Source organism: Syngnathus scovelli, chromosome 3 (assembly GCF_024217435.2).
Source record: "Syngnathus scovelli strain Florida chromosome 3, RoL_Ssco_1.2, whole genome shotgun sequence".
NCBI lineage: Eukaryota > Metazoa > Chordata > Actinopteri > Syngnathiformes > Syngnathidae > Syngnathus > Syngnathus scovelli.
This window is the reverse complement of record NC_090849.1, coordinates 24,184,992-24,211,589: the sequence shown is the minus strand read 5'-3', so window position 1 is coordinate 24,211,589 and position 26,598 is coordinate 24,184,992. Positions and strand designations below refer to the sequence as shown.

General features: G+C 42.1%; 1 protein-coding gene across 21 annotated transcripts in view; it reads left to right on the top strand.

Moving 5' to 3' along the window:
- The window catches only part of trpm3 (transient receptor potential cation channel, subfamily M, member 3), a 69,949-nt gene that overhangs the window by 18,422 nt on the left and 24,929 nt on the right, over positions 1–26,598 (top strand). For 20 of the 21 annotated variants that reach the window (XM_049763673.2, XM_049763672.2, XM_049763662.2 and 17 more), the window contains exons 2-8: positions 14,594–14,673; positions 16,570–16,771; positions 17,617–17,830; positions 17,917–18,041; positions 18,271–18,442; positions 22,209–22,383; positions 22,847–22,970. In XM_049763673.2, the coding sequence (XP_049619630.1) occupies positions 14,594–14,673; positions 16,570–16,771; positions 17,617–17,830; positions 17,917–18,041; positions 18,271–18,442; positions 22,209–22,383; positions 22,847–22,970 (1,092 nt within the window). Of the gene's footprint in view, positions 1–14,593; positions 14,674–16,569; positions 16,772–17,616; positions 17,831–17,916; positions 18,042–18,270; positions 18,443–22,208; positions 22,388–22,846; positions 22,971–26,598 lie in introns of those variants that run through there. The other variant, XM_049763678.2, reaches the window with a different exon arrangement.

Here is a 26,598-nt window from a genome sequence, read left to right as displayed (position 1 = left end):
ACATGGCCAATATATTTAGATAGTGTCGTATCAAAGCAGTTGCAAAAAGAAGCTCAGTGTCTTGGGAATTTAGTAGAATTTGACCTTTGCAGTGATTTAAGAAAAAAAAAAAAAAAAAAACTGGATCATTTGAATGCCCCTAAATGTCTGTTTTAATTTAACCTTTATTTATTTGCATTGGCTCATGATCATGGATGACATCTTTTTTTAAATAGCAAAACCTTGAACTGCACTCTTACACTGACTGTCTTTGACTAGCTAAGGGAAAAAAAATAATTAAAATAATAAAATGAATATAATAAAACATTATTTGACTAGCTAAAATAAAAATAAAAAAATAAATTAAAAATAAAATAAAAATAATACTAAAAAAAAGCTTGATAGATGGGCTCCAGTTGCTTTTGATTTGTCGTGCGTCTGAGCGAATCAAAGCTGCCGTCTTTTGGGATACCCCTTAGAAGTCTGCAACTCCAAATTTCCACTTTCCCCCTGATTTATTACATAACATTTGGTTGGCTATGTAGTTCAGTTCTATAAATGTCTCCATTTATCTTGTACCAAAGTAGACTACAAGATAACTCTGCATAAGTCATGGAAACAAAAAAAAAAAAAAAAGCAATCCGAAATGTAGCAAAGCTCATGTAAAGTGAAAAGAAAGAGCGGGCAGACGGAAAGAGGTATAGAAAATGGCATTCGGGAAGCCTGCGCCATGATGAATGCGTGCCCGCTGCTCAATGGGACACTTGGCAGGTGTTGTGTGTCTCCAAGCCTGCCAGCAAGCTTATGTAATGATTCGGAAGCGTCATGGCCGCCACTCCGCCTTGCTTGTGAAGACAAAGATGCGTGCAGCAGGAGGACTTTAATGAGTCTTACTCTGGCTCTCATCTTCGACGTGAAAATAGATCTCGTTTTGTTGATTCCGTAATACATTCAAACGGGAGTATTTTCAGGAGATAATGCATCCACAGAAACCTGTTAATGGCTCCCTCAAAAGAAAAGAAAAGAAAAGAGCTCATAAAAATGATGACATGGCCCTGAAGGAGTGTATGCAAAGCTCACCTGGTGTTGTATTTACATTTCCTTCTGCTTTCTTGATCAAGCCCTGGTGTCAAACTCCAGGCCCGGGGGCCAGATACGGTCGGTCCGTCGAATCATTTTACGTGGCCCGCAAAGACAAATTGTGCATTGAATTCATGTGTCATTACTAAAATTGTCTTCACTTTTTAAAAAACACCTTTTTAAAATATTTCAGCAGTTTTTACTAGTTTGATTTGAAAACGAGTTATTTATCCGTTTGTTTTGTACCTTATACTGGATATAATATGAGGTGTTTGTACATTTATTTACAATGCGGCCCGCGACAAAAAAAATGAGTTTGACACCCCTGCCCTAGAAGATGCTAACTTGACTAAAGTCTTGACGTCAGGTTTGGTAGCATTTATATCATTCCCCAAAATGTCAGCAGCATTCAGAAGTGCACATCCTCTAGGGGTGTTGACATCTCCAGTATAATGGAATGAAGCCCCCGAAAGAACTTTTAAATAGGTTCACTTTGAAGTAAGATCCATCCAAAAAATGTACTTTAAAGGTCATTTGGATCCTCTGCTAAATAATAGATGAAACGCACTACTGTGACTTTCTCCAGTCTCGGTAAAAAGTCATTCGTTTGCTCTTGCTAACTGAACGTAATTGTTTTCAAGCCCAAAAAAAAGGAAGAACATTTCAAATCCGTTTGTTGTCGCAACCCCGAGATGTGCGGTCTTGCTCGGTTGACCGTAAAAAGCGCTATGGCGGACCTTTTTCCATCCCTCACGACTTTGTCGGTTTTACCGGAGGCTGTGAAGACCTCCTCCGCACATTATCAATTCATAAGGAGCCTCAGATGTTTTGACACAAGAACCCTTCAGAACAAGGCTCCTGGCCTTGAAGCGCACTTGTGTTCAGGCATGAGCGAGCGTGATGGTCTGTAGGAGAGGGTCAGGTGCCCAAATGGAAGCAGACAAAGAAAGCCTGCAGTGAGGCTGCCAATGAGAAGAGCTATTTTGGGACACTCCACATTTAAAAAAAAAAAAAATGCACATGAATCATTCCTTGGGCCCAAACCACGCATCTTCTAAGACCTGCCTGTCCGTGTTGGAATTCACCATCCTTGCTCATTCTTATTTGAATGTTTGCGTGGAGGAATGTCCCCAGTGGGATTGAATAAATTGATAGAATGGGCCAGTCAGGTGGGAATTGAAGGGGGGGGGGGGGGGAGAAAAGCAATTAAAGTGGCAGTCAAATGGTAGCGGTGCAGCCGAGCATCAGATGGAGGCAGTCCCCGCTTTAATTACACTTAACCCTCGGCGTGACACCGTGAGATCTGTCGCCGTGGCGCACCCATAACAAACATGTGCTCGGTGTGACCGAACGCCTCGCCTCGTTTTGCGTGTGCCTAGTCATCATGGAGACAATTTAATGTTTATTTTTTTCTATACTACGCCGTCAATTAATTTGCTCTTGCTTATGACCTTGAAATGTCCAACATTTGGATCAGACAAGGGTTCAATTTATCCGAATCTGATTTGGAATAACCTACTTTACATATCTTCTGCTCTAATTTTAAAGTTCTGGTTTGTCTTAATTTGGCATTATTTGACAATTACAGATTGGCAAGGCTGATTTTAAAATGATGGGGATTATTGCACATTATGTAAATGAATGAATTGGAATTCGAAGCATTTGGAGCTCCTCCCCTCCCCTCCCCTCCTCTCCATCCGCATCCCAACTGCCACAGGTCGTCCAGATGCTCCACCTGACAGTTGCGACAGGCAGGGAGGGGAGCCAAACACAGCGACAAAGGGAAGAGGTGTAATCAGGAAGGCGATGAGGTATTTCGGCACTACTCGGACCGGAAAGGAAGAAAATCCATTTCACAGAGAGGCGGGTAAAGACTACAAACAGTAATAAGGTTGCTCGGAGGTCTGAGGCGACAGAGATGGCAGGAAAAGAACAAGACCAGACACCGCTGCCAAGGCTTTACTATTTGTAACCTTTCCAACCTCAAGACTTTGTGACCTTAAGCACACAATTTAATTCGTTGCTGCCAAATGGTGGTATAAATTGCGTGAGAGGACATGGGAACTGCAGACATGTCAAAAAGAGGAAGCGGCTCATGAATGAGGTTGTGGAGGACAGTCAGAGGCAGGCGTGAGCTTTCACATGCATGCCGCTCTTTTTTTTTTTTTTTTTTTTTGCCTTATCAGGCTGCTCCAGACATGGTCAGGAAAGCCACAATGCACTTGGAGCTCTCCTCCATCTGCTTCAGCCCCTGGTTCCTGGAAGCTTGGAGGTCATCACAAGGCGTTGTGCACTGGCGATGTAATTTGCGGCCAGTTGACCGTTTTGATTTGCATTCACAAACTCGGCAAGTGTGGGTTTTTTTCAGCAGGTCACGTGTGAAGACCTCTTTGTGGCTTGTGCGTGTTCATCAGCTTCCCATTTAAGGTGTGACTGTCGCTGATGGACAGTGATGAGGTGCTTGATGAATCCGCAGACGTTTCCAAAGCCAAAGGGCTGCCAGCAGCACAGCGTGATGACTTGTTTTTTTCAGTTTCCTCAGGCATGAACCTTTACCATAAATGACTTTAAAAATCAGTCGTTTCATTTGAAATTGCATATTATTCACGGTATTTGAATTTCAACAGGAAAGTGAGTAGGTGTATGTGTGGGAGGGAGGGAGGGAGGGGTGGTGGTGTGGGAATGCAAATCATAAACTCCAGTCACTCCACAACTGAAATGTGCAAAAAAAGATGGATATATAATATATATAATAATATATAAAAAAAAACATACGTGTATATATTTCGTTTCTTGTGTGATTGTCAATAAATGGTTCAGTAGCGCCCCTTAGAAATGTTTATAGTGAGGCTTATCTCTTTTGGCTTTTCTAGAGGTCACGTTTCAACAAACTCCTCCGAGATCATTTTTCCAATTGTCTTCAGAATTTGTGAATTTCATTGAAAGGTACTCAAGTTAAAAAGTTATTGCAAGCTTTTTATTTCGTTGCATACTGTTGCCTTGGCGATGCGCTGTTTGCAAAGAAAAATGATACTTATGTCATACCTGGCGTTAAAAAACAATATTTGGAGATTGCTCGTGTGATTTTCAATAAATAGCTTCTTGGTTGTAGCTACTTCCGCAAAAATTGGGTAACACGACAGTCCTGGCGAAAAAAAATCTATTTTAGAGGATTATTGTATACCGATCCAGTGATATTAAACTATGAATGCCACGAGATTGATTGATTGATTTATTGATTGAATCAAAGTTGACCAGGGAGCAAATGATTGCTTGCGTAGCGGCTGAGACAACGGCCTTTCATCCTGCCGGTGTGTGCCAGACGCAATCAATCTCTGCTCGCAACTGCCCTCTGATCGACTATCGACCAGTTGAGGGATGCGGTTTTCCTTTTGCCCTAAGTCAGCTGGGATAAGCTCCGGCCTTGGTTGGAGCCCTGAATAGAAAAGGATTCTGGGCCTTGGTTAAGGTGCGATTTCTCCAGAGTCTTGTTCTCCTCACACGCCTGAAGTGAGAGAAACTATGTGGGAAAGATTGAGTGGGTGAGAACTTATTATTGTAGATGGAAAGTTATATCTCCCCCAAAAAAAAAAAAACATTAGTTAAGTGTTTGTATGAAGTCGACTCTGGAAGTGAGCGGTGGACTTTTTCAAGGTGATTGGTCATATGGAACAATGGAGCTCGTTTTACGGACGGGTTTACGCCATTGACCGAACGAAAATTTAATTATTAGCTGAAAGATAAAGCTCCAGTCATTAATTATGGAATCAAGTTGTGGAATTAGCTTGCTTTTGGATCCAGATAAGACGTATGGAAACGTGTGTGTGTGTGTGTTTTCAATCACAGTTGAAGCTGAGCTAATTCTCATGGTCTCATTATGTAGGTAATGGTTCTGTCCTCAGTCCATTTCCTTTGGCAAAGTGCTCACTTGACACCATTGATCTTTTCAGCCACTTTCATGCGAATACTTGTCGAAAGAGAATAGTAGCTAGAAACAAACGTGTCCTGTCGCCTGAACTGACGAGAGTTAAAAAGGCAACCAACATAAATGCAACAAAAATGAGCATGTGAATATTTTGATATCCAGTGTAACCTTGGAGTTGGGAAAACACTTATTATTCTGAATATGAATGTACAGTAAGCAATGCATCATAGCGTCACTTAGAGTGTATATCAAAGTGCAAATTCATCCATTAGCTGAAGCGCTAATTCAAAATGTCTGAATTTGTAAAGCAGTCTTTACTTCCACCCCCTCCCCGCCTCCCTCGTCGGCCAACTAATTAGCAGGCGTTTTTCCACTGCAGGACATTTTTTTTTTTTTTTTTGCTAAATGATGGATATGCACAAACCATTTAATGCATCATCCACGCTTCCTCTTTGTTTCGGGCAAAACGCAAAGCCCCGCTGAGAATGGACACATAGCGGCAAAAATATTCATTCCTACCACAGATGTTGTTGGCTACGAAATATTTATTTCCCAGTGGAGACCAGTCACGTTTTTGAAGATTGTTTGAAAGATGTGTCAAGACCAAGCCTGGTCCCTTAAGGTTACTCACACACAACTCACCCAACAGCACATTTTGGTTTGGAACACACACACACTCGTTGCTATGAATAGCAAATGTTCACACAGCCCAACCAGAGGCATTTTAAATAAAGTTTTGGATTTTAAGAATACATTTTTCATGATATATTACTTTCTGAACTCATCCACTGCCAAGTGAATTTATGGCAGTGAACGAGTTCATATAACGATGGATAGGTGATTTACATAGACAATAGAATTGGTATTATACTTTTTCGATGCCTGACAATTCCAGACAGTGTCAATCAAAAGCCAGCATTTGTTATCTTTGCGACGGTCGAATTCCTAAATCAACTTAGTCTGACAAGCGCATGCATCATTTAGCTTTTCGGTGGCTAATGCGTGCGTCTCACTGCCTGCATGTATATTCCATGATTTGTCCTCGTTCCGGCGGCGCTGACCGCGCGAGCTGTCCGACACAACAGCCGCTGCAACACGAGAAAGAGGAAGGACGCTTTGAAAGCTGCGTTCAATGCATCATTCCCCGACACAAAGTTGATGGAGTCGTGAATTTACGGAGAGGAAATGCGTGAGCGTTATCACCGGTGTCATGCTCAGCACTTTACATAATATCTCCGGTCTCACCTGAGCGCTTTTAATGTTTGCATTTAATCAGAAGCCCACAGGAGCCCAACAGCCTTCATATCGACATGCTAACACACGCGCTGTTTCTCTCTCTTTGACACACACACACACACACACACACACACACACACACTCACACACTCACTAACACACGGCTTACATGTATAATGAGTCATTGTAGGATTAATGAACTCTGTTTGCAGTGCAATTAGAATTCCATCTTTGGCGTAGAGGCAGTCACGGTGAAGCCGACGTAGCTAGCGTCTGTGTCTTTCACTCACCTCATTACGGTGTCAAATTGGGCTCGTTTTATTTTCCTTCTCGTATTAGGAGTTTAATTAACATGATGCCATATTGTCTTGCTCGCTGGCATTCGTGAGTTTATCAAATACACATTTCCTATTAGTCATGAATAGGGATAGTTGAATTAGAGGATAAAATTCAATTCTATTGTCGTGGAACAGGCTTTGTCGCTTCGACGGTATTACGCGTGAGTATTGGCGAATTCTTATTTGCTGAGAAAAGAAATCCGCTCATTAATGTCAAATATGGATGGGCTTGCGAGATTTATGCCACTAGCACAAGTGAAAGCCAATTTGGGAGTATAGGAAGGTTATACTTAGCTTTCAGGACCTAGTGTGGAACTCTTGACATGATGTGACATTAGCTGCAGCACAACTATTCTTGACATTGCTGAGGGCCTCATAATGTTTTTTTTTTTTTTTTTTTGGAGAGACTCGAGCTCTGACCTAAGCTGGTGAAAGGATAACATGCACTCCACGGTGTAATTTGGCGGACATGTCAAAGACAAGACAGGTGCGACGCAATCTGTTTAGCTCCGTTGTTGTTTTCCGACCACGTTCCATCTCGGGAGCCTTCGACAGCTTTGCGCTAAAAACACGACAAATCATTTTAATGAGACTTGTTGTCCCCCTCCCATTCTCTCATCTGCCTGGGAGGCTTAGCTTTATTATGATTTACAAGACAGGCTTGGCTAAGAGTGCGCACAAATGCAGAGTGCAGATTAAGAGGTTCACTTCTTCACAGTATGACAAAAGAAATGAGTCTGCACTTCATCCAAAGTCCGCGAGACTGAGTTTGTAAACCTGCTAATCAGGGCTTTGTGAGATCATGTACTTTCAAGAATAACATTGGGAGCTGCCAAACTGGAAAGAGAGGCGAACCGCCACAAACCATTTTGCGTCGCTAGTCGGCTGTTCCAGATTTATCGTGAAACTTTTTTTTAACTGTTATCCAGCATCTGTCATACAAATGTCAAAAGCAATTAGCTAAGGCCAAGTCAATGAAAACGCACCAGCGATATTTCCCGTCCGCTCTTTTGTATACCACCTGTTATGGATTACAACTCATTTTAACTAGCAGCGCTAGGCTATATTCAGTTAGCTAACACAATGTTTACCGGGGATGTGAAGTTGAGTACTGTTGTGTACCATACAAAAACCTCCATGCAAGGGTACAGCACAGCTGTAGCCGTCGACTGAAACATCCTACGTGGATGGATAACAGGCTGCGTCCTAAATTGAAATGTAACACTCCCTTGCGCTCACGAGCTCGCTCCATCTGCTAATAACTATCTCGGATCGCATTTCGATGAACTCGGTCATAGAAGTATCAATCAAAGCTGGAGCTCAGCTGCTTGTCTCGGCTCTAACTTCCTCCTCATTAGAGACGGCAGAGGGGACTCAGGTGTAAAATTGAGCAGGTTGCGCTAACCGCTTTCCATTCCCAGTCGTAGGAGCTCTGGCAAAATGAGGCAATGCTATGCGGCAATTCGGTAACTCGCGTAAGAGGCTATGCATAATAAATTATCCAGGCTTAATTCTCCAGCCGCCACCGCCGCCGCAGCAAATGCACATCGACAATAAACATGGCGCTTTACTTCTTTCTGACGCTTGCTTTTGTATTCTTTCGCAAACTCATCTTTTTTATTGTGCTTGGTACAGTGCAAAACAAGGAATGTGTACATTTGTTTCACAGCTTCATTTCAATAACATTCGCTGCAACTCTGGCTAATCAACTTCAGCATTAGTACTAATTCGAAATTGATGATGTAACACTCCCACATACTGTGGAGATTATAGATAGATATTCTTACGAAAAACTGCAAAGCCTAAATTGTCAATTACAAATGGCTCCACGTCATCTCAAATGATACCGGAAACGATTTGAGTTTTTATTCATTTAGTCAAAAATGTTGTTGCTTTAAATGCTTCATTCATGTTACCTTTATCTTTTTCTTCTCAAGTACTTCTTTTCCCTAATGATGAAAAAAAAAAAAGTAACGTAAATGTCACACATGCTTTCCATCTGACCATTGGGGCGGAATAAAAGCGGACCAGTTTTCCCCCATCTTGCCATTGCAACCCATTGCAAAAGTGTCCCTCCTTTTCAAAGAGGATTAAACACCAAGTCAAAATCTCAAGTGGAAATATTTTATGCTCATCTCTGGTGACTGACTCACATGGGAGGAACTGCTAAACGTTGAATCCTCTCGAGCGAAACATGGCCTTGACAAACATAGACGACTCTAATTGTGCCACAATTTTCTTTTTCTTATTCTGTTCTGTCTCTAAAACGAGGTATTCTCAATAGTTGCATAATCCCTGAAATAAATGCCACTGAAGTTCAACAAGAAAGAGTCAACGTCTTCGTTCCTTCCTCAGTCAGTTCTAGAAATAAGCCAAAGTGAAACAAATAAGACACCTGCTGTCTGAGACGGAATAACACACAAAGACCATCCGTCCATCATTAGCATCAATCACTTCTACAAATCACTGCGGATGAAATGCTTTAACCTTTTATTTATCGTCATTGTCGTCGTTTAACGAAGGCAAATGCGAAACGTCATTAGAGCCGGCGACGCTGAGCTGACTTTTCAAATATCGCCTGACATTTACCGTCATTTTTTTTAACCGACAGCAGAATGGATAAAAAGTCACACCAATCATTCTCGCCATTTACTCTGTTTACGTCAAAATTATTTTGCCAATATTTACAATTGGGGCTCACAAGTATGGAAAAACGTTTTTTTTTTTTATTGTATTTTTTCTTATCCATTCATCACGACAATTGATTGAGTCGTTCATTAAAGAACAAAAGAAATCAACAAATGTGAAGAGAACGTCACATTCTGCACACCAACAACGGTCAAGAGGTACCATGCGCCTTGGACTCTTGACCCAAGTGTCTCCCTCCGAATATAGATGGCAGGGAGGAGATGTCCCGCAGTGTCAGGTGGTAATTATGCTCTGCGCTACAGAAGACTTTTTTTTTTTTTTTTTTTTACACTCTGCTGTACGTGGCTCCTTTTTTAAACTCTATTCCACACATGCACATCCCAAAATCCCCCTAGTGCGGAGGCTCCATAAGAGGCAATTTTACAGCACTTGGCCTGAACCACCTCGCACACACACAAACCACACACACATTTGCTTTGTCAAACAGGTGATGATCAACCTCCCGTCTCTCCATCCTCCCGTTTCTACTTATGACCTTTTCTTCCGTCCCTGCACCTTAAGAGCACCGGCCCCACCCCTCTAAATCCCCCCCCCCCTCCATCCATCGCCTCCCACCACAGGCAGAATGGCCACGCCAGTGTCGATTAGCCTCTGTTCGGCCAGATGCTCAGCTCGGATTAACCGAAGCCTGTGGGAAAGGGAGCTGCTTATTCTATCCCTGGGAGATGTGTCCGCCGCAACGGCAGCTAAAATAAGCAAGCGTGCTCATTTGCAAAATCGTTTCTGCTACGATCGCTGTACAGGATTTTCAGATGTAGGGGGAGGGAACTGCTGTGTCTGATGTGTCACCAAAATATTTTAAGTGAATATTTCTTTGATAGTATCAATGATTTATTTAGGCCAATACTGATTCCAGCCCATGAAATGGTTGTTCTGTTTACTTTCTCTTTAATCCGCATCATCGACTTCATCTCCCATTGTGGTAGCCATGTCTTCCGGCACAACTGGTGGTAAAAGTAAGAAGAATGAAATGAAAGTAATTATTGCCATCTTGTGGAACAAATTTCCCCGAAGGAGGGAAATGAGGCGCCTGTTAAGGTGCGCTGATTATTTATGTGGAAGACACAGACGTCAATTAGTTGACACACGGCATCTGTTAGTACACTTTTTGAGGCAATAAGTAAGAAAAAAAAAAAAGAAAAAGCTACCGTCAACTCATGGCGCACACAATTTTTTTTTTCGAGTTTTCCTAGAATACGTCCTTCTACTTCCAACGAGTGTTTTCCTTGAAACTCTGTGGGCAATTCTTCTGTGACTTACGCTCACTTATCTTCTCTGCACTGTGCTTTGATTTACAATCATCCGAAGGACACTTTCCAAGGTGCACCGTATGACCTTTGAATAGGCAAAATCCCAATTTGAAGGTTCTCTCAAGGTCAGTGGAGGGTTCACCACAAGTGAATTTTGAGATTTCCGTGACTGAATCAGTGTGCCTCATTGAAGTCATTCAACACCTCATCACTGTTGAGGATCCAGATACTGATCACATTAATTCCACCTCTCTACCAAATTGGCTGGCAAATGAATGAACCTCAAAAGAGATGTCGTACGGATGGCAAAGTCTGATTCAAGTGGCTTATCTTGCATTAATAAAAGAAACATTTGGTACACCTGCTTCAAAGTTAGCTTGTTTGTAATGATAGCATTAACGCGAGCTTCCTCTGGTCCCAACCACATACGGATGGTTGACGGTGACATTAGCTTTGGACTGTGTGCAATGACATCCTTAATGTCAGCCCAAAATTCATTACGGGTCAGGATCTGAATATGAGTCATCGTAAACGTTGTTTAGCCTATACACCGGCATGCCCAGATTGGGATCTCTTGAAGGTCACTGCCTAACGCTAGCTAATACGGTTGCATGAGGCAAAAAGGGGTAAAGCCCAAAATAGCTTTTATTGTCAGCATTGTGCGTACTTTTCCAAGTGACGACGGGAATGTGCAGCGTTCCAGATAAATCTGCATGTATGGAAATGAAAGCTACCCTTCGGGGGTTTGTGTTTCATTCGTTTGTTGTTTTTGTTTCAAGCACACTATTTTTCTGAACAAACCGCAAGCTTCACACAAGTATCATCTTATAGTGGGGACAAGGATGAAGAGAAGCAGCTGAGTGCAATGGATTTGGCGGGTGAAATGTTCTCAATAAAAACAAATTACAAGCTTGAGAAAGGTTCAGTTCTTTAAGGGTACGTTTGAGAGCGTAAGAAAAAAAAAAAAAAACACCGTATGTATGTTCTCCTTCAAGCAAGATTGACTTTTTGGCATTTTTCTTATTTAAGGTCTGGAGCTGAAACTGGGTCACTTGTTAATACAATAACCCCAAACCACAAGGCTATTTTAACCAAGAGGCTTGAAGAAAGTCACCTCGGAAAAAAAACAATGTCCAGATGAGGAATGAGGCAACCGGTGAAGACACAAAAAAAGCTAAAAGGCTTTTCCTGAAATATCACCATTGACTAAAATGTGAAGAAAACAAACAACAATTCATAAAACAAGTTTCCAGGAAGTTATGATGACGGTTGCGCCACAGCAAAACAAAGTCATCATACCCAATAAAGCTCACTGTCATTGATTTAAATTTTCGTGAGGAAGCAACATTTGATTTCTTCTCAAACATAAACACAATTAATTTGCCATTTTACAAGAATTCATTGCAGTCAAGCTAGCGAAAAACAACTGTAACATATTTCTAAGCTAGCGCTGCTTGTCCAAGAATGCCGTTTGCATCGACTTCTATGAATAATATCCAAATTGAGCTTAACTTCTTTGTAAAAGCAGATATCTGGGCTGTTTGGTACTCTGCATGGGGAGGAGACTGATCAGTTTGGCTTTAGGGCTGGCTCAGTGTGCGCCCTTAGCACCGTGAACACGCACACTAATACGCTCATTATAGCTTCCGGCAAGAATCATGTGTCAAAATGCTACCTGGAGTCTGCTTTATAAGGGAAAGCTCACAAGAATGCAACCCACATCAAAATTCAGGTAAGTTGATACCCAAAATTCCTGGGATAAAGTTTGACTTGTCTTTTGTCCACTATTTTGTCCAAATGTTTGCTTTAGCGGCCTGTGTTATTCAACCAATGACAGATAAGCTCTAAAGCTTCTTTTATGTGACCGTCATTTCATCTTCTAACTCTATATTTATGTGTTTGCTCTCCCTTTTTGATAGGATAGGTTCATGGAAGCATCAAAATATCATTTATTCATCTTCAAGGGAATTTTTCTGTATGCAGCTAGCTTAAACAAAGTCCGCATCGGTCGGTCACTTGTGAAGGCTTGGCTCGGAAAATGTCCCAAGGTGCTTTTTGTGCTCCTATCACGGAAACACATCAGAGTCGGGGGAAAAGTTAACAAGCCGTTCCAGTTTACAAAGAGACTCATTCTCACGTACGTTTTTTGGAAGACTGTTCTTGGCGTGTTCACAAGACACTTCTCTGTTCTTTATTGTGAGAAATGGTCGATGTCAGTGTTGCATCTTGGATACGTATCAAGTAGGAGGTGAGTTTTCTTAAATTGTTAAAAGTAGCCAAGAGAGGGATATCCAGATGAGGATGTTGATTGCCTATGTTTCTTTATTCAGCTTCCCGCCACTGGTAATAAGAAAGTAGAGGCAGAGGAAGCAATTGTTGAGGTGGAAAATACATGCTCAGTTGCTCACATAAGTCAAGTTGTAGAAACAATGGGGTTATTTGTTTTGCTTCCCCGCTAAGTCGAGTGTTGGTCACAGGGTAATGCTCAGTCCCTCTCAGCGGCCCCTAAAGCGTTACGGTCCGACTACGGTGTTAGGGTAAATGTGCCAACATTGGTCCAGTCCGGTTTGCGGCGGGTTTGCGGTGGGTTTAGTGGTGCCGTGGTGTGACAGGGTCAGTCAAGCGGATGTGGCTGGTGTTGTTGTAGAGGAGGCGGCGGCGGCGGCGGTCAAAGGCTTGTACAAGCAAGTCTTCGTCGGCACTGCTGGCTGGGAGGTGAACCAGCCTTGCTGTCCCAGAATGAACATTTTGTTGCTCCAGATCTCCCTTTGGATATGTAATCCTTAATCTTAACGCAATTATCACAATATAGTTCACTTTTGTTGCAGACTTTGTCAATCCTAGAAGTCTTGAGCGGTAACAATATAATATATATAAAATCAATATTAATTAAATCGTATAATATTTAATACAAAATATTTATATATTTTTTTAATCAATATTAATTAATATATTATTTTGATAAACTTATAATGCTGTATAAAAAAGTAAAAGTATAAAAATATAATATTTTTGGTAAATTTGTAATGCTGTGTAAAATTAGCCAAATCAACTAAAAAGATCAGCACAGTCTTGTGATATGGATTCTTTATTTATCTCGGATTTGCACATGTATTTTTGGGATTATCTAAACAGTTGTATATCAACCGTAATCCCGTGCCGCGGGGCTTTTGTGTCGAGCCGCCGCGCACGTGTGCAGCAGGATAATTGGCCCGTGTGCGTTTCTGTCACTCAGACCTGCAACCAACGAACGAACACGACGACCACATGTGTAATTCCATTGTGACTGCATAAATTTGTATGTTGTCGGCGCACGCGCTCAGCCGCACAAGGTCTATTTACATATTGATGATATTCGATACAAGAGCTCTTCTTTTACGGTTTACATTGACACTTTGGAATTTCCTTTACTAATTTGTCAACTCTCTAAAGAAACAAAATGAGGCAACCAAAATATTGCACACTGCTCTCATCATGATTGCAATGCACTTATTCAAATTTCTTTCCTAGTTGTATGATGGCTTCCTTGCATGCATAAAATATCAGTAAGCGCGCACACACAAACACACGCACACACACACACACTCGTTGCTGGCTGCAATGCAACATGGACTGACATCATTTACCGCCTCAGTGCATTTAAACATCCGCTTTCTGTCTTTCTTGCTCTCGCTCTCTCTCACAGCAACTTTGCACAGCCGGTTTGGGCTCAACTCCCAACATGAAGCTTTTTTTTTTTTTTTTTTCCGAGGATTTAAATGATGTGTGAGGCACTTCATTTACAGCTATGTGGGCTTTTTTCCAGTGTGCTTGTTTCTAAAATGTTTGGAGGTGGAGGTGTGTGTCACCAAATTGCTTGTCGAAGAAGACAACATGAATTTTTATGTACAGTATGCTCTCAGTGTGATGTCCTGCTGCATCATGGGTAATTACTCCCCAAAAAGTCCCATTTACCATTGTGCAAGCATTTCCAAAATAGCATTTCCACGTGAACTCAATTTTCTTTTCTTTTGGTCCTATTGACACCCACTGTGCCATTAACCTTAATGTTCTTCTTTTTTTTTTTGTGTCCACAGGCGCAGAAATCATGGATAGAGAGAGCGTTCAGCAAGAGAGAATGCGTTCATATCATTGTGAGCGCCAAAGACCCCCATAGGTAAGCACAATTGCAAATTTTCTTCACAACAAAACAAGAGTAGTTGCTGGGGTTATTGGCGCCATATTTTTCGTACGTGGCATTTTACAAATTATTTATGTTTACACAAAGTCTAAACTCCGAGCTTAATATGATTTAAGAGGCCTCCGTCCGCGACAGGATGATTTCATCGATGGCTGTCCGAGCTTCATTTTCTCCTCCTCTCGGCACTGCAGGCAGTGTGAAACAATAATGATGATGAAAACTGAAGTAGGAAAAAAAGCATTTTTTTTCTCCTCTTGTCACGTTGCCCAGAGTTGTTATTTTACACAAGCGCAGTTTGCTGAAAGCAAATTGTCCCAAACCGAATAAACATAAGCGTCACCTGTGAGCTATGAATTCATGCAAAGCCTCTGTGACTGGCAGACGCATCTTCTTGCGCCAGCGTACGACTGAAAAGTGGCAGCCCCCGTAAGCACAAAAAGAAAAACAGCAACATGAACAATCGGGCTCCTTTCCAAGGCCTCGCCGATGAAGCACACCCAAGATATGCCTGTGTCAAATGTCAGAGCCACGGGTGAAGAAGCGGCTCCTGAAGGCATCCACGTGTGCGAAGGCATCGCTGTTATCTGTACAAGAGGAGTTGTCAGATGAATGACCCCCCCAGGTGTGAAGAGAGAGGCTGGCTATCGCTCGGACCGGAAGAAGAGATGGCGAGCTCAATTTGCCCCCCCTTCGTTATCATCATCCACCAACAAGCAGGAGGGGTTGACTGATAAGGCGGACACGTCTCTCTTGGCTCTCACCAGCACGGATTCTGGACGAAGGGGTGAACTCGGTCACGCCCCCTCAATTTCCCGACCCAGCGGTGATCTCCTAGATTGTGATTGGAGAGAATTTGGCCTTCTGTGATAGGAGCGACTAAGCTCGCTTTGGAGCGTACACAGACTTACTGACATATAGCAACTAGTACACAAAGTTTGGCATTTACAACTTGATTGGCATTTTGTGGAGGGTCTGACACGCTTGTCTTTTCACATCAGCAGCCTCACTCAGAAATTCAGACTACAAAAGGACGACGAAGACCTAGCCCGAGGGCACGACGAAAAATAACAGACGATCGTTTCTCGTCAAAATATGTTATGATTCACCAGAAGACGTCTGACAGAACTAATGATTGTGATGATTCACTTTGAATATGGACGAGAAAGATTTCCTTCACAATTGTTTCAGATTCCATCTTCGCTAAATTATTCACCAGGTTTCGATTCATCGACATTCATCGGCAAATCTATTTCCCGCATTGCCGAACTGATTTCTGTAATGCGATGCACAACAGCTGTCGCCGCTCCGATGTGAAATTTAAAACGACGACATTTTAATTCCTCTCCTACCCGCAACCAGGCAAGCTTCAGTACGCTACACTTTGTTTGGGTAAAGGATTATCATACAATGATGTCGAAGCAATTTCCCTCGAGACCACATCTTTTCTTTCAAGTGAGAAAACAAACACTCGCTTTGCGGGAGGTAAAGGAAAAGCAACCGAGACATAAATATCAAGTGTCGACAGAATCCCAGTCCAAGCCGCTTTCTCTTGCTTCATCCCGTGGGAGTGAAAAACAAATCCAAATAAAAACCAAACTTGTAATGCAATAGCCGCTTCCATATAACTTTCACTTTAATAGCTCGTGTAAAGCGACAAGGAGAGTTGAGAGCAGCAAATCAAAAGAGATCGGGCTGATAACAGAGTGCAAGGGTCCATCGGAACCTTCAAACGATGGACATCAATCTCTTGACGGGCTGTCGCTTCATTTTTACACACTTTGTCATCTACGTTTGCCCTTGACAGACGCACGAGCGCACGACAACCTTTTGACTTTAAAGGAATGTATCAAGTCGGGTTCTGATCCCACACAGGTGCTGCTGCGGTCGCCTGATAGGACAGCATGTGGGCCTTCCCCCCGGCATCTCATCCAGTCACAATGATAAAGCGGAACGGCCGACCAAGAATGACGCTCTGTCTGAGAAGTGGTCCATCAGCAAACACACTCAACTCAGCCCGACGGATGCGTTCGGCACCATTGAGTTCCAGGGAGGAGGACATTCCAACAAAGCCATGGTGAACACCTGCACATACGCTAGATCAGGAGCGTCAAAGTCGTTTTTGTCGCGGGCCGCATTGTAGTTTGGTTTCCCTCCATTATCACTGTCAACATCTAAAACTATTCAAATAGTTTAAAAAGATGAATGCTAATACAAATTGCTAGAATCTATATTTAAAAAGTGAAGACAATTTGGAATTTTAGTAATGACACACATTTGTCTTCGCGGGACACATCAAATGATGTGGCGGGCCGTATCTGGCCCCCGGGCCTTGGGTTTGACACCCATGCGCATCCAAGTCACTGTTCTGAAACCAATCCACGTTCTCTCGCTGAATAACAACGAGCAGAAAAACCTAGAAACTTTTTTTTCAGTTGAGTCTTTGGTATGTATATTGTCACAGAACTCAATATCTTGCCAACTGTAGGAGAAGCTCGCCATGAAAAAAAAAAAAACATGCTGGCTCCCCATTCATCACCAGAATAATTCAAGAGAGAATAATCAATTAAGTCTCTGTACTTTGAAGATAATTAGAAGTGAAAATGAATTTGTTTCAAATGACTTTTGCATCTCATTCACTGTCAGCGGTCGCCGTAGCCTCCATCCATAGCGTAGATGATAACAGGTGAATCGGCGTTCATTTATTTTCACGATTGAATTATTCATGCCATGCATATGTTAGTTTGGGTGTCTGTGGATGAATTAGATCAAATCAACAGATGTTTGGATAATACACACGGCCTCTAATTATAGCAAACATCTGTTTGGCATGTTAGCGACTTCAAAAAAATCCACAAATAAAAACAAGCAAGGTTTCCCCGCATCAGCACAATCACTGATCACGTTTCCGACCGTCTGCAGTACGTGCGAGTGTCTTACGACACCAAGCCGGACCTGCTGCTGCATCTGATGACCAAGGAGTGGCAGCTGGAGCTGCCCAAGCTTCTCATCTCAGTCCACGGGGGGCTGCAGAACTTTGAACTGCAGCCTAAACTCAAGCAGGTTTTTGGCAAAGGGCTCATCAAGGCTGCCATGACCACCGGAGCCTGGATCTTCACCGGAGGGGTCAATACAGGTGAAATACCACACCTCACCAAATGTAATCAGTTATTGAATGTGAATTAGAGATGAGTGAGTTTCATCACCAATGTGTTCTGTTAGGGGTCATTCGCCATGTGGGTGATGCGCTAAAAGACCACGCCTCCAAGTCCAGAGGAAAAATCTGCACCATCGGTATTGCTCCCTGGGGCATCGTGGAAAATCAGGAGGATCTCGTCGGTAAAGACGTAAGTGAGAAAGCGAGAAACGACACTGCGGTTGAAGTTTTCTAAAGAGTGAAAACGTCTGTAAAGGTCAAACAATGACAATGATTACTCAGCATATTTATTGTCATGTTAATTAGGATATAATGTTAAGTAGACAATTTCATAGATAGTATTTATAGTCACGGCGGAGTGCAACTTGTTTTTATGCTAAGACAGTGAACATGATTTTTTTTTTTTCTGTTTTCTGCAGGTGGTGCGTCCGTATCAGACCATGTCCAACCCGATGAGCAAGCTGACGGTTCTCAACAGCCTCCACTCGCACTTCATCCTGGCCGACAACGGCACCACGGGGAAGTACGGCGCCGAGGTCAGGCTGCGGCGACAGTTGGAGAAACACATCTCCTTGCAGAAGATCAACACGCGTGAGTCACACTCATACGTGTGTGTGTGTATGATTGACACAGTGAATGCTAAAAGGTGGTGGTTTTTTTTTTTAAACATTTATTTATTTATTCATTTTAATTTACTTTTTTTATTTGTTTATCTATTTATTTATGTATTTTTATTTATCTATTTTTTTTTAGTATGAGGCAGTTGACAGCTGAACATTTAATGCATTTTGAGAGGCATAATTAATATCAGTATTTTCCAGGTATCCAGTTTGAATTGAGTTTAGAGCATGTTGAGAGCAGGGCAGCAATAGCTCATTTGTATTTTTGGAGCGTGTACTGTGTGTTTACACTCTATTAATGTGTATTTGCTCATGTGCACGCTCTTCATTTGCTATTGAGCCCCTGTCACACTGCATTTATCAATTTTCAATGTTCATTTAAGACCTTGGCGGGAACCCAAATGGATTGTCACAAACACAAAATGCATTTCTCTCATTTTCGCTCTTGCTCTCTCACAGTCAGACACAAAGCTGGAGCCGCCCGTTCCCTCTTGAAATGCATTTTTCAACAGCCTCCCACCATATTGTTTCAAATGTGTCAGGGACACAGACCTGGATAGGGGAAAGCATGATTTATTTTCTGCTCTCTCCTTTTGTTGTCAACATGCACGCAAACGCCTTTTATAAATGCCAAAAAGGCTTTTGCCAACATGACTCCATTTATTTTCAAGACAAGGACACCAATGCATTTTTAAAATAATAACATGAGGCGGACCTTTGCTTTAATATCACCATTTTCCGTTCGTGTTGATCTGACAGTAACTCTTTGGCTTGAATGCCCAAAAAAAAAACTTCTCTCTGCTCACCCTCCAGTCATGTGACTCATGGACTTCCCTTTGTCATCCTATGCCTGGAATGATACAAAAGGGGCTGGGAAGGCAAAGGGACGCCCAGTCGTCACACATTCATCATCCGAGCAATGTAAAGTGCCTGATGGGATTCCCAATTTCCCCCCCCCCCCCCCCACTTAAACTTCGTTTTTTTTTTTTTTTTTATCGGATCCGAGGAGGAGCCTTTCGGGATCTGCCCGACGAGATAAGCAGTACTGCTACAAAGGTTTAAAGCCAGCTCATCTGACATTCGGCACTGTTCATCTTTATCTGATGTCCCCGTTGAAACACTTTAAGGAGGCGTGTTGTGCATTTTAGTCAAAATAGCCAGGATTGGACATTCGACTAAATGTCAGGCTGTTTTGAAGTATGTGGTTCACTTTATTAATATTTTTTATATTGTTGGATTTCATTGGTGCCTTCAAATACAAGTGAGCTGTATCACAGATGACTCGTGGTGAGTGAAACGGAGAAGTACTGCTGGAGTATATTTTTGCTTCCTTCGCCTTCACTCTTGGATTAGTCGACAGTTATTAATTTGATTACCTGCCCACAAAATCAAGTATTGGCGGTATCAATTTTCCTCACAGCACGGCTCCGTGCTGCATCCCGCTGGAGCCAATTAAAGGAATGAACAAATTACAGGGTGAAAGGTTTGACTGCACATATAATCGCGTGTGGTGAAGGAGAGGCTGCTCGGTGAAAGATGTCCCGCGCTGAGTTTTATTATGTCACACTGTAAAAATAACATTATAAGCACAAATCAATTATTTGAAATCAATTACCGTTACTCTGTGCAGGAATAGGTTGCAAATTGTCCATTTGTGACATGGCTTAGATCTTATTATAGATGAAAGACAACTACAGGATGAAATAAAATAAATAAAAAATAACATAGATGAATAAATAATAATAAATAAAATAGTTCAAAAAAAGTCTACCAGTACGATGAAGGCACCTTCCAATTGCACTTCAATTATTGGGAATATATATATAATATATATATATATATATTAATAATAATAATAATTCATGGTATAATATAATATGATATAATATAATATAACCTTCGCTGACCCTTCTCCACGGGCAGTTTCATTAATCACAGCACATGATGAAAATAAATAAATAAAGATGAAGTAGGCCCAGGTAATTGAATCTCGAAAGGCATCAGGCCTTGCGTTGCAGATTAGCCGTGACACGGTGACCTCGTTCGTGGACCGGCCCGTAGATGGAAGATTAAAATTAAGCGACGGCACCGGGAAAGTCAAGAGCCTCGTGGAACAAAACCGAGGCAAACTTTTTGGAGTACTACGTTGTCGTCCGAGCCTCACGTGTTGCTACATGAGCGGATGGCGAAATGCGACATGATGTGGAAAGAATACGAGTGCGTGGTCAGCAGCGCGGACCGCGGAATACCAAATATTTTCCACCAGAAGGGAAAAGGTCAGCAGAGTCTTCATTTATTACTCGCTCACCATATGCCGCAGTGATAAAAGGTTAGCGCTAACAAAATATGTTCTTTTTTGAATAACACACCTTTTACCAAGTTCTGATCTTTTTTTAAATAGAAAATAATACTGCCTTTGATCTTTCTCAAGCCTTCAGGAGCTGATTTAATTAAACACGGAGATAGATCACGTTAGCAGTACTAGGGAGGCTGTCTGATGTGAATCAAAGCAATATGATTTTCCGTCATGTACTTTTTCAGTTGCCATTAAAGATTATTTCGTGGCACGCCGGCGGAAAGAAGTCGAAGCCAATCAATCAAAGCAACACAGCAAACACTGATGGAGACAAGTTATTCCCAAACATCGATATTTCTATTATATACAATTATTTTTAAAGTAAATGAACCTAAAGCAATGTTTTATTAGGATTTCTACAAGACATTCCCCATCCAGGACGTGTTTGTTATTGTCATCAATAATTCACTTAGTAGCAAGTATTATGTTGAATATCCAGTATCTGGAATAACCTCAAGCAAGAAGTAAGGCACGCTCAGATGCTAAACAAGCCAAGCCAGTGAATGCTAACCAAACTTGTCTGTGTCATGAAAAAAAAACCTAATAAATAAACTCATAAATAAATAAATACATAAATAAATACAGAAAAATAAATAAACAAACAAATAAATAAATAGTAAGCAAACAAGTTGTATAAAATGTTGATCTTTTTTTATTCTAAAGTTGTTCCAATGTAAATGTTGTAGTTAGTGAAGCTCAGGATCATTTCATGACTTTTGTGGTTTTGTTTTGCTTGTTGTGCTTTTCACACAATTAAACCTGCCGCAGCTGTGCTTCCCCCTCCTCATTCGCCCCACGGTGGCTTTTACTTTAACGATCATTTGCCTCCGCAGCCATCCAAATGTGCAAAGAGCAACACGGAAGAGATCAGCTTCCCTACGCTTGCGTCCATTTTGGTGTCCCGCCCTCGTCTAATCTTGTGACGTGTCACGGCACGGTGACGTTTGAACTCTTTGAAGCAGATGAAGTCCCGAAAATATTCTCCTTATGTAACGGTAGAGTCTATGCCGCCAAACGCCCGTCGTCCGTGTCTTTCCACGCGCAAGAGGCCGTGTGAATTATGCAGACCCCAGAGTGCGGCGCAGGGATGATCCAGTATGGCGTAGCTTTTTGAATTACAAGAGTCAAAACGGCAAGAAGAAATAGCATGTCAAACAAGACAAGAGGGGTGGCGGGTTTAGGGAATGGATTGGACCCAAACCGTTACATAGGCGGGGGTGGATACTGAGCCGTCACGCCTCAATGGATATTCTCTTATAACAAAAAACATGGACTGAACTGAGGGGGAAAATCGAATATCTTGCCACTGTTCAATTTGTAATGGTTTTCAGATTTGACAGAGAATTCCAAATTGTGCTGTCTGTTTTATATTTGTATCCAGGTATTGGCCAGGGCGTACCAGTGGTGGCTCTCATTGTGGAAGGAGGCCCTAATGTGATCTCCATCGTGTTGGAGTACCTCAGGGACACCCCGCCGGTCCCTGTAGTCGTGTGTGACGGCAGCGGAAGAGCCTCCGACATCTTGGCATTTGGTCACAAATACTCCGAGGAGGGAGGGTAGGCAAATTTGGATGGAGAGCACAAAAAATGCACCGAGGCTGAATGAATCTCATTATATTTTGCATAGTGCAGACGCGTTCCTCCGAGTATGTGTAATGATGAATACATTTAAGGAAAACGGCTTATTGGGATCAAAACAATTTCAGCAAATTAAAGTTGTTATTGGAAAATATGCTGATGCATCACTTTGATAATGCAACGTGTTTCTCACGAGAGGCGCTTGGCTTAATTGTTTTTAGTGTTTCTCACTGTGTCCAGTTAAAGATGAAGCTCATTTTGCCAAAGAGCTTCAGGAATACTGTAGCAGCCGATAGTCCCGGTCAACCTTGGTTTCACTTACAGACAACAAATCTAATTTAGCCCACCCGCCCCGCTGCTTTCTCCCTCTCTTCTGTTTTCCTCTGCCCTGTCTTTGGTTTGATTTCCATTCATCCTGCTCCTCTCGGCTTCTTTTCTGCAGCATAATTAACGAGTCTCTGAGAGACCAGTTGCTGGTGACCATCCAGAAAACCTTCAGCTACAGCCGCACACAGGCCCAACATCTGTTCATCATCCTCATGGAGTGCATGAAAAAGAAGGAGCTGGTGAGTGCTTTGAAAATATTGATTTTTTTCCTTGGTTGATATAGCATTAATGTTATTTTTACCCATGAGTATCCAAACTGTGCATAATATTACATAATAAACATTTATTTATATTACGGATTTTACATATAGCAATGGGACAACCACAAATAAAATATACAGTGGCAGAACAGTCCAAAGTCAGTCAAAAGCCAAAGTAATATTAATAAAACCTCTGTCTCATTTTTGACGAACACGTAGACCCACTACGCTACTGTATAAATGTTCGCGATGTGGTACTATTCATTAATTAAAATTTGAGCTGACATGAACTGCACGGTGAGGGTTCATACAAAGTTCAAGGTAAGACACACATCCTGCGTTGTCACACACATTCATCTCTCATTCATGACATTGCTAAATAATAAGATAATAAATCATTCAATGTATGAATAAATAAAATGCATACGACTATCTTTTAACACGCAAACGCAACACGTTAATGAATAAAAGAACTTCAGTCGATATTTATCGACTGCTTCCGCTTTATTCCGCAGCGAATCTCGAATCAATCGACGCTAGCCACAAGTGTAAGTTTGCCAATACAACTGGAATTAGTTTCACATAGAAACACTTTATCCTCATTTTGATTCAACTTTGGGTTCTAGTTCATTTGCAACGTATTGAATTTGTCGTATTTGCAAAGTGGCAGGTTGGAAGCCCGGCCGGCGCCTTGTATACCATGTAAGAGGATTGACGGCATCCTCAGCGGGCAAACTCAAAAGCAGCCGGCTTCCCGACACAAATGCCACCAAGCGGAACAATGGCACGTGAATCATTCAGCACAAGCAGCTGTAGAGCGCCGATAATTTCAAGCCGCACAACAATTACCACCGTCGCAATAACGCGCCGTAATTATGACAACATACAGACTGCGGTGAATCGGCGGCCATATTGGTCACATTCTTTTTCCATTGAAGTCACGCTATGAAGACGTTCATGTGGCATTCGGGAGTTTTTATGTATGTTTTTTTTTCACGTTATTATGACTTGTGAAGAAGCGTTCCCGTTATCTCACCACTGTATTCATTGCAAAACGACTTGTCTCACAGGACAAAGGCTGCGATCATTTCTCCTGTCCCATGCAGAGAGTCAGTAAAGGCCTAAATGGATTACGGTCGTCTCAGAGCCAGAAAGTTGTTGGCGCTTTGCTGCTTGGCACTTCTCGGCCTCCGACAATTAGGTGTTGTGCCCAAGTGGACATGACACGTTTTTGTCGTTCCAAAAAAATTAAGACATTATATAACCTTTCAGATTTGGAGACTAATCTCCACTAATGAAATATGTAAAACGTGCTAAGTATGAGCTTCACATATATGATAAAATGGCGCCTTTCTTTTATTTTTTGGTTTAGAGCAACAGTTTTCCGTAGCCATTAAGCAAACATCCAAAAACTCTAAATGCACTTTTTTTCTTTCTTTCTTTCCTGTGGCGCTTATAACCAAAAGTCTCATTCAGTATTCATGAGCTAGACCTTCTTCCCCCTCCCTTTAAATGTGATGTTATGCAAGTTGCTCAATGATATTTCCCATCTTGTCATGAATAATTGAGTGAAGAATAGCCCTTATATGTTTAATCCAAATGAAATATTCACGAGGAACAACCGTGTTTCGTCGGCCTCTCGACAAGAGAAGCTAAGAATTAGTTGGAGAACAAAATGGTCACTTAGGAGAAGAGCAGTCAAGGAAAATATGTGACTTTAAAAGAGGAAAACTGAGCCAGCACAATAAACTTTTGGAGGGGGAGGAGAAAGAGATAAAGTTGCCGGCGAGACACTTTGTTATCAGATGGGCAGTTTATCTGTTTAAAAATGGATGGGGAGACAAACTTAGTACACGAAATTCCTTTTGGGGCTGTCAAGCTGTGAATGATTATTTTCTTCTCACAATATGTTATATATTTAAATTCTCAGCCAGAATGTTTTTGCCAAAATATGGAATGCCGTTCACATATGTGCATGTCGCATTCATCATGGCACAGCATTTTGCATATTTTCTAATCAGCTTGACACACTCCAGCATGACCGTTTTGCCCTGATCCCCAAAGCGTGTAGCTTAGCAAGTATGAAGATGAGGGAATCCTCCACTCACAGGAAGATTGCTTTGCCTCGACACTTCTCACATCCGTCTTTGCTCCTCTCTGCCTCCTTTGCTACACGCAGACTTCCTATTTCCTCTCATCTCCGTCTTCCTTCAGAAATCGCTACGATTCAGGTCTTATCCTTTATTCTGGTCTGCTCAAAGGCAGACAAAACTGAGTAGAATAATTGTTATTATTATTAGAAAAATAAATAAAATGATTATTATTATTATGTCACATTCAATTATTATTAATATTATTATTATTTATTATTATTTTGATTATTTTTCCAGTTGGAGGTACAATGAGGTATTGCAGAAAATGTCTCATGCCATGATGGTCCGGGACCATCAAGTCTATTTTGAAGCGACTTCAAACGAAAGGCCTGATACGAAGCGAGCGTACTGTCAGATAAGGTGGACATCACTTTGCATGTAGCAGATGTTGCTGCATCACGGGGGTCCTTGAAATCAGATTAGCAAGCTTGTACCTTCTAACAGGTTGCCTTGTTGCAAAAGATCTCCATTATGAGTGGAAGCGCAAACACTCAGGGGTCACCTTGGCGACGTGATTGGAAAAGGGAAAGAGAGAGGGAGAGACTGGGAGGAAGAGTGGAGGGGAATGGGAAGGGGAAGGGGAAGGGGCGGGATGATTCATGGTTAGATTCGTTGGGCGCAAAGATGCTGGCTGGGAGAAGGCGCGGCGCGGCGCGGCGGTCAAGGGGAATACATCTGGGGGGGCCAAGATGATCTTCACTGATCGCGCTCTTTCCTAAATGACAACTTCATCCATCTTTTGTTCTGAAGGCAGCGAGATGCAAATTTTAACTGAGCTTTAATGAGCTGAGCTGGAGTCTGATGGAGTCATGTACTCACCATCTTTCCAATTCTTTAATCCTGCAAACTGTGGATGATAAAAAAAGAGAAATGTTTTGGAGGCGGAGTGGCGCAATTACACACAAGCAATGTGCGTCTTATGAAGACCTCTAATCGATACCTTCACATCCCATTGCACTTTCATTTCACCTGGAAAAAGACCTTTTGATTACGCAGCCGTGAATATGTGTTGACGCACACACACACACGTATTGAAGTGCGCCCCTAATTACGCGACACCATCCGTCCGAAGGTATTACGTCGCGCCTCACTCCTCATTCCTCGCAGGGATGCGTCCGCATGTCATCAGCATACGCTGCTCCGATGATTAATGGGCCGAGATAATAGATAGCATAAATCACCAATGAGGATGGGATTACTTTTTAAATATTTGTATGAAAACACGCATCACTGGAGAAAGGACAGGTAGGGTTGGGCCGCACGATTGCCGCATTGGCCGAAAGAACGGCGAAGCAGCGGCGGCGGACGCCGGCCGATTCCCGCCGCGCTATGAAATGAAGCCGTTTAAGATGGGAAGGGAGATGGGCTGCGGGGAAAGAAACAAAGAAAGAAGGGAGGTGGGAGGAGATGGATGGTTGGATTGCGGGATTAGAGGAGTAAGTCGTCAGCCATTC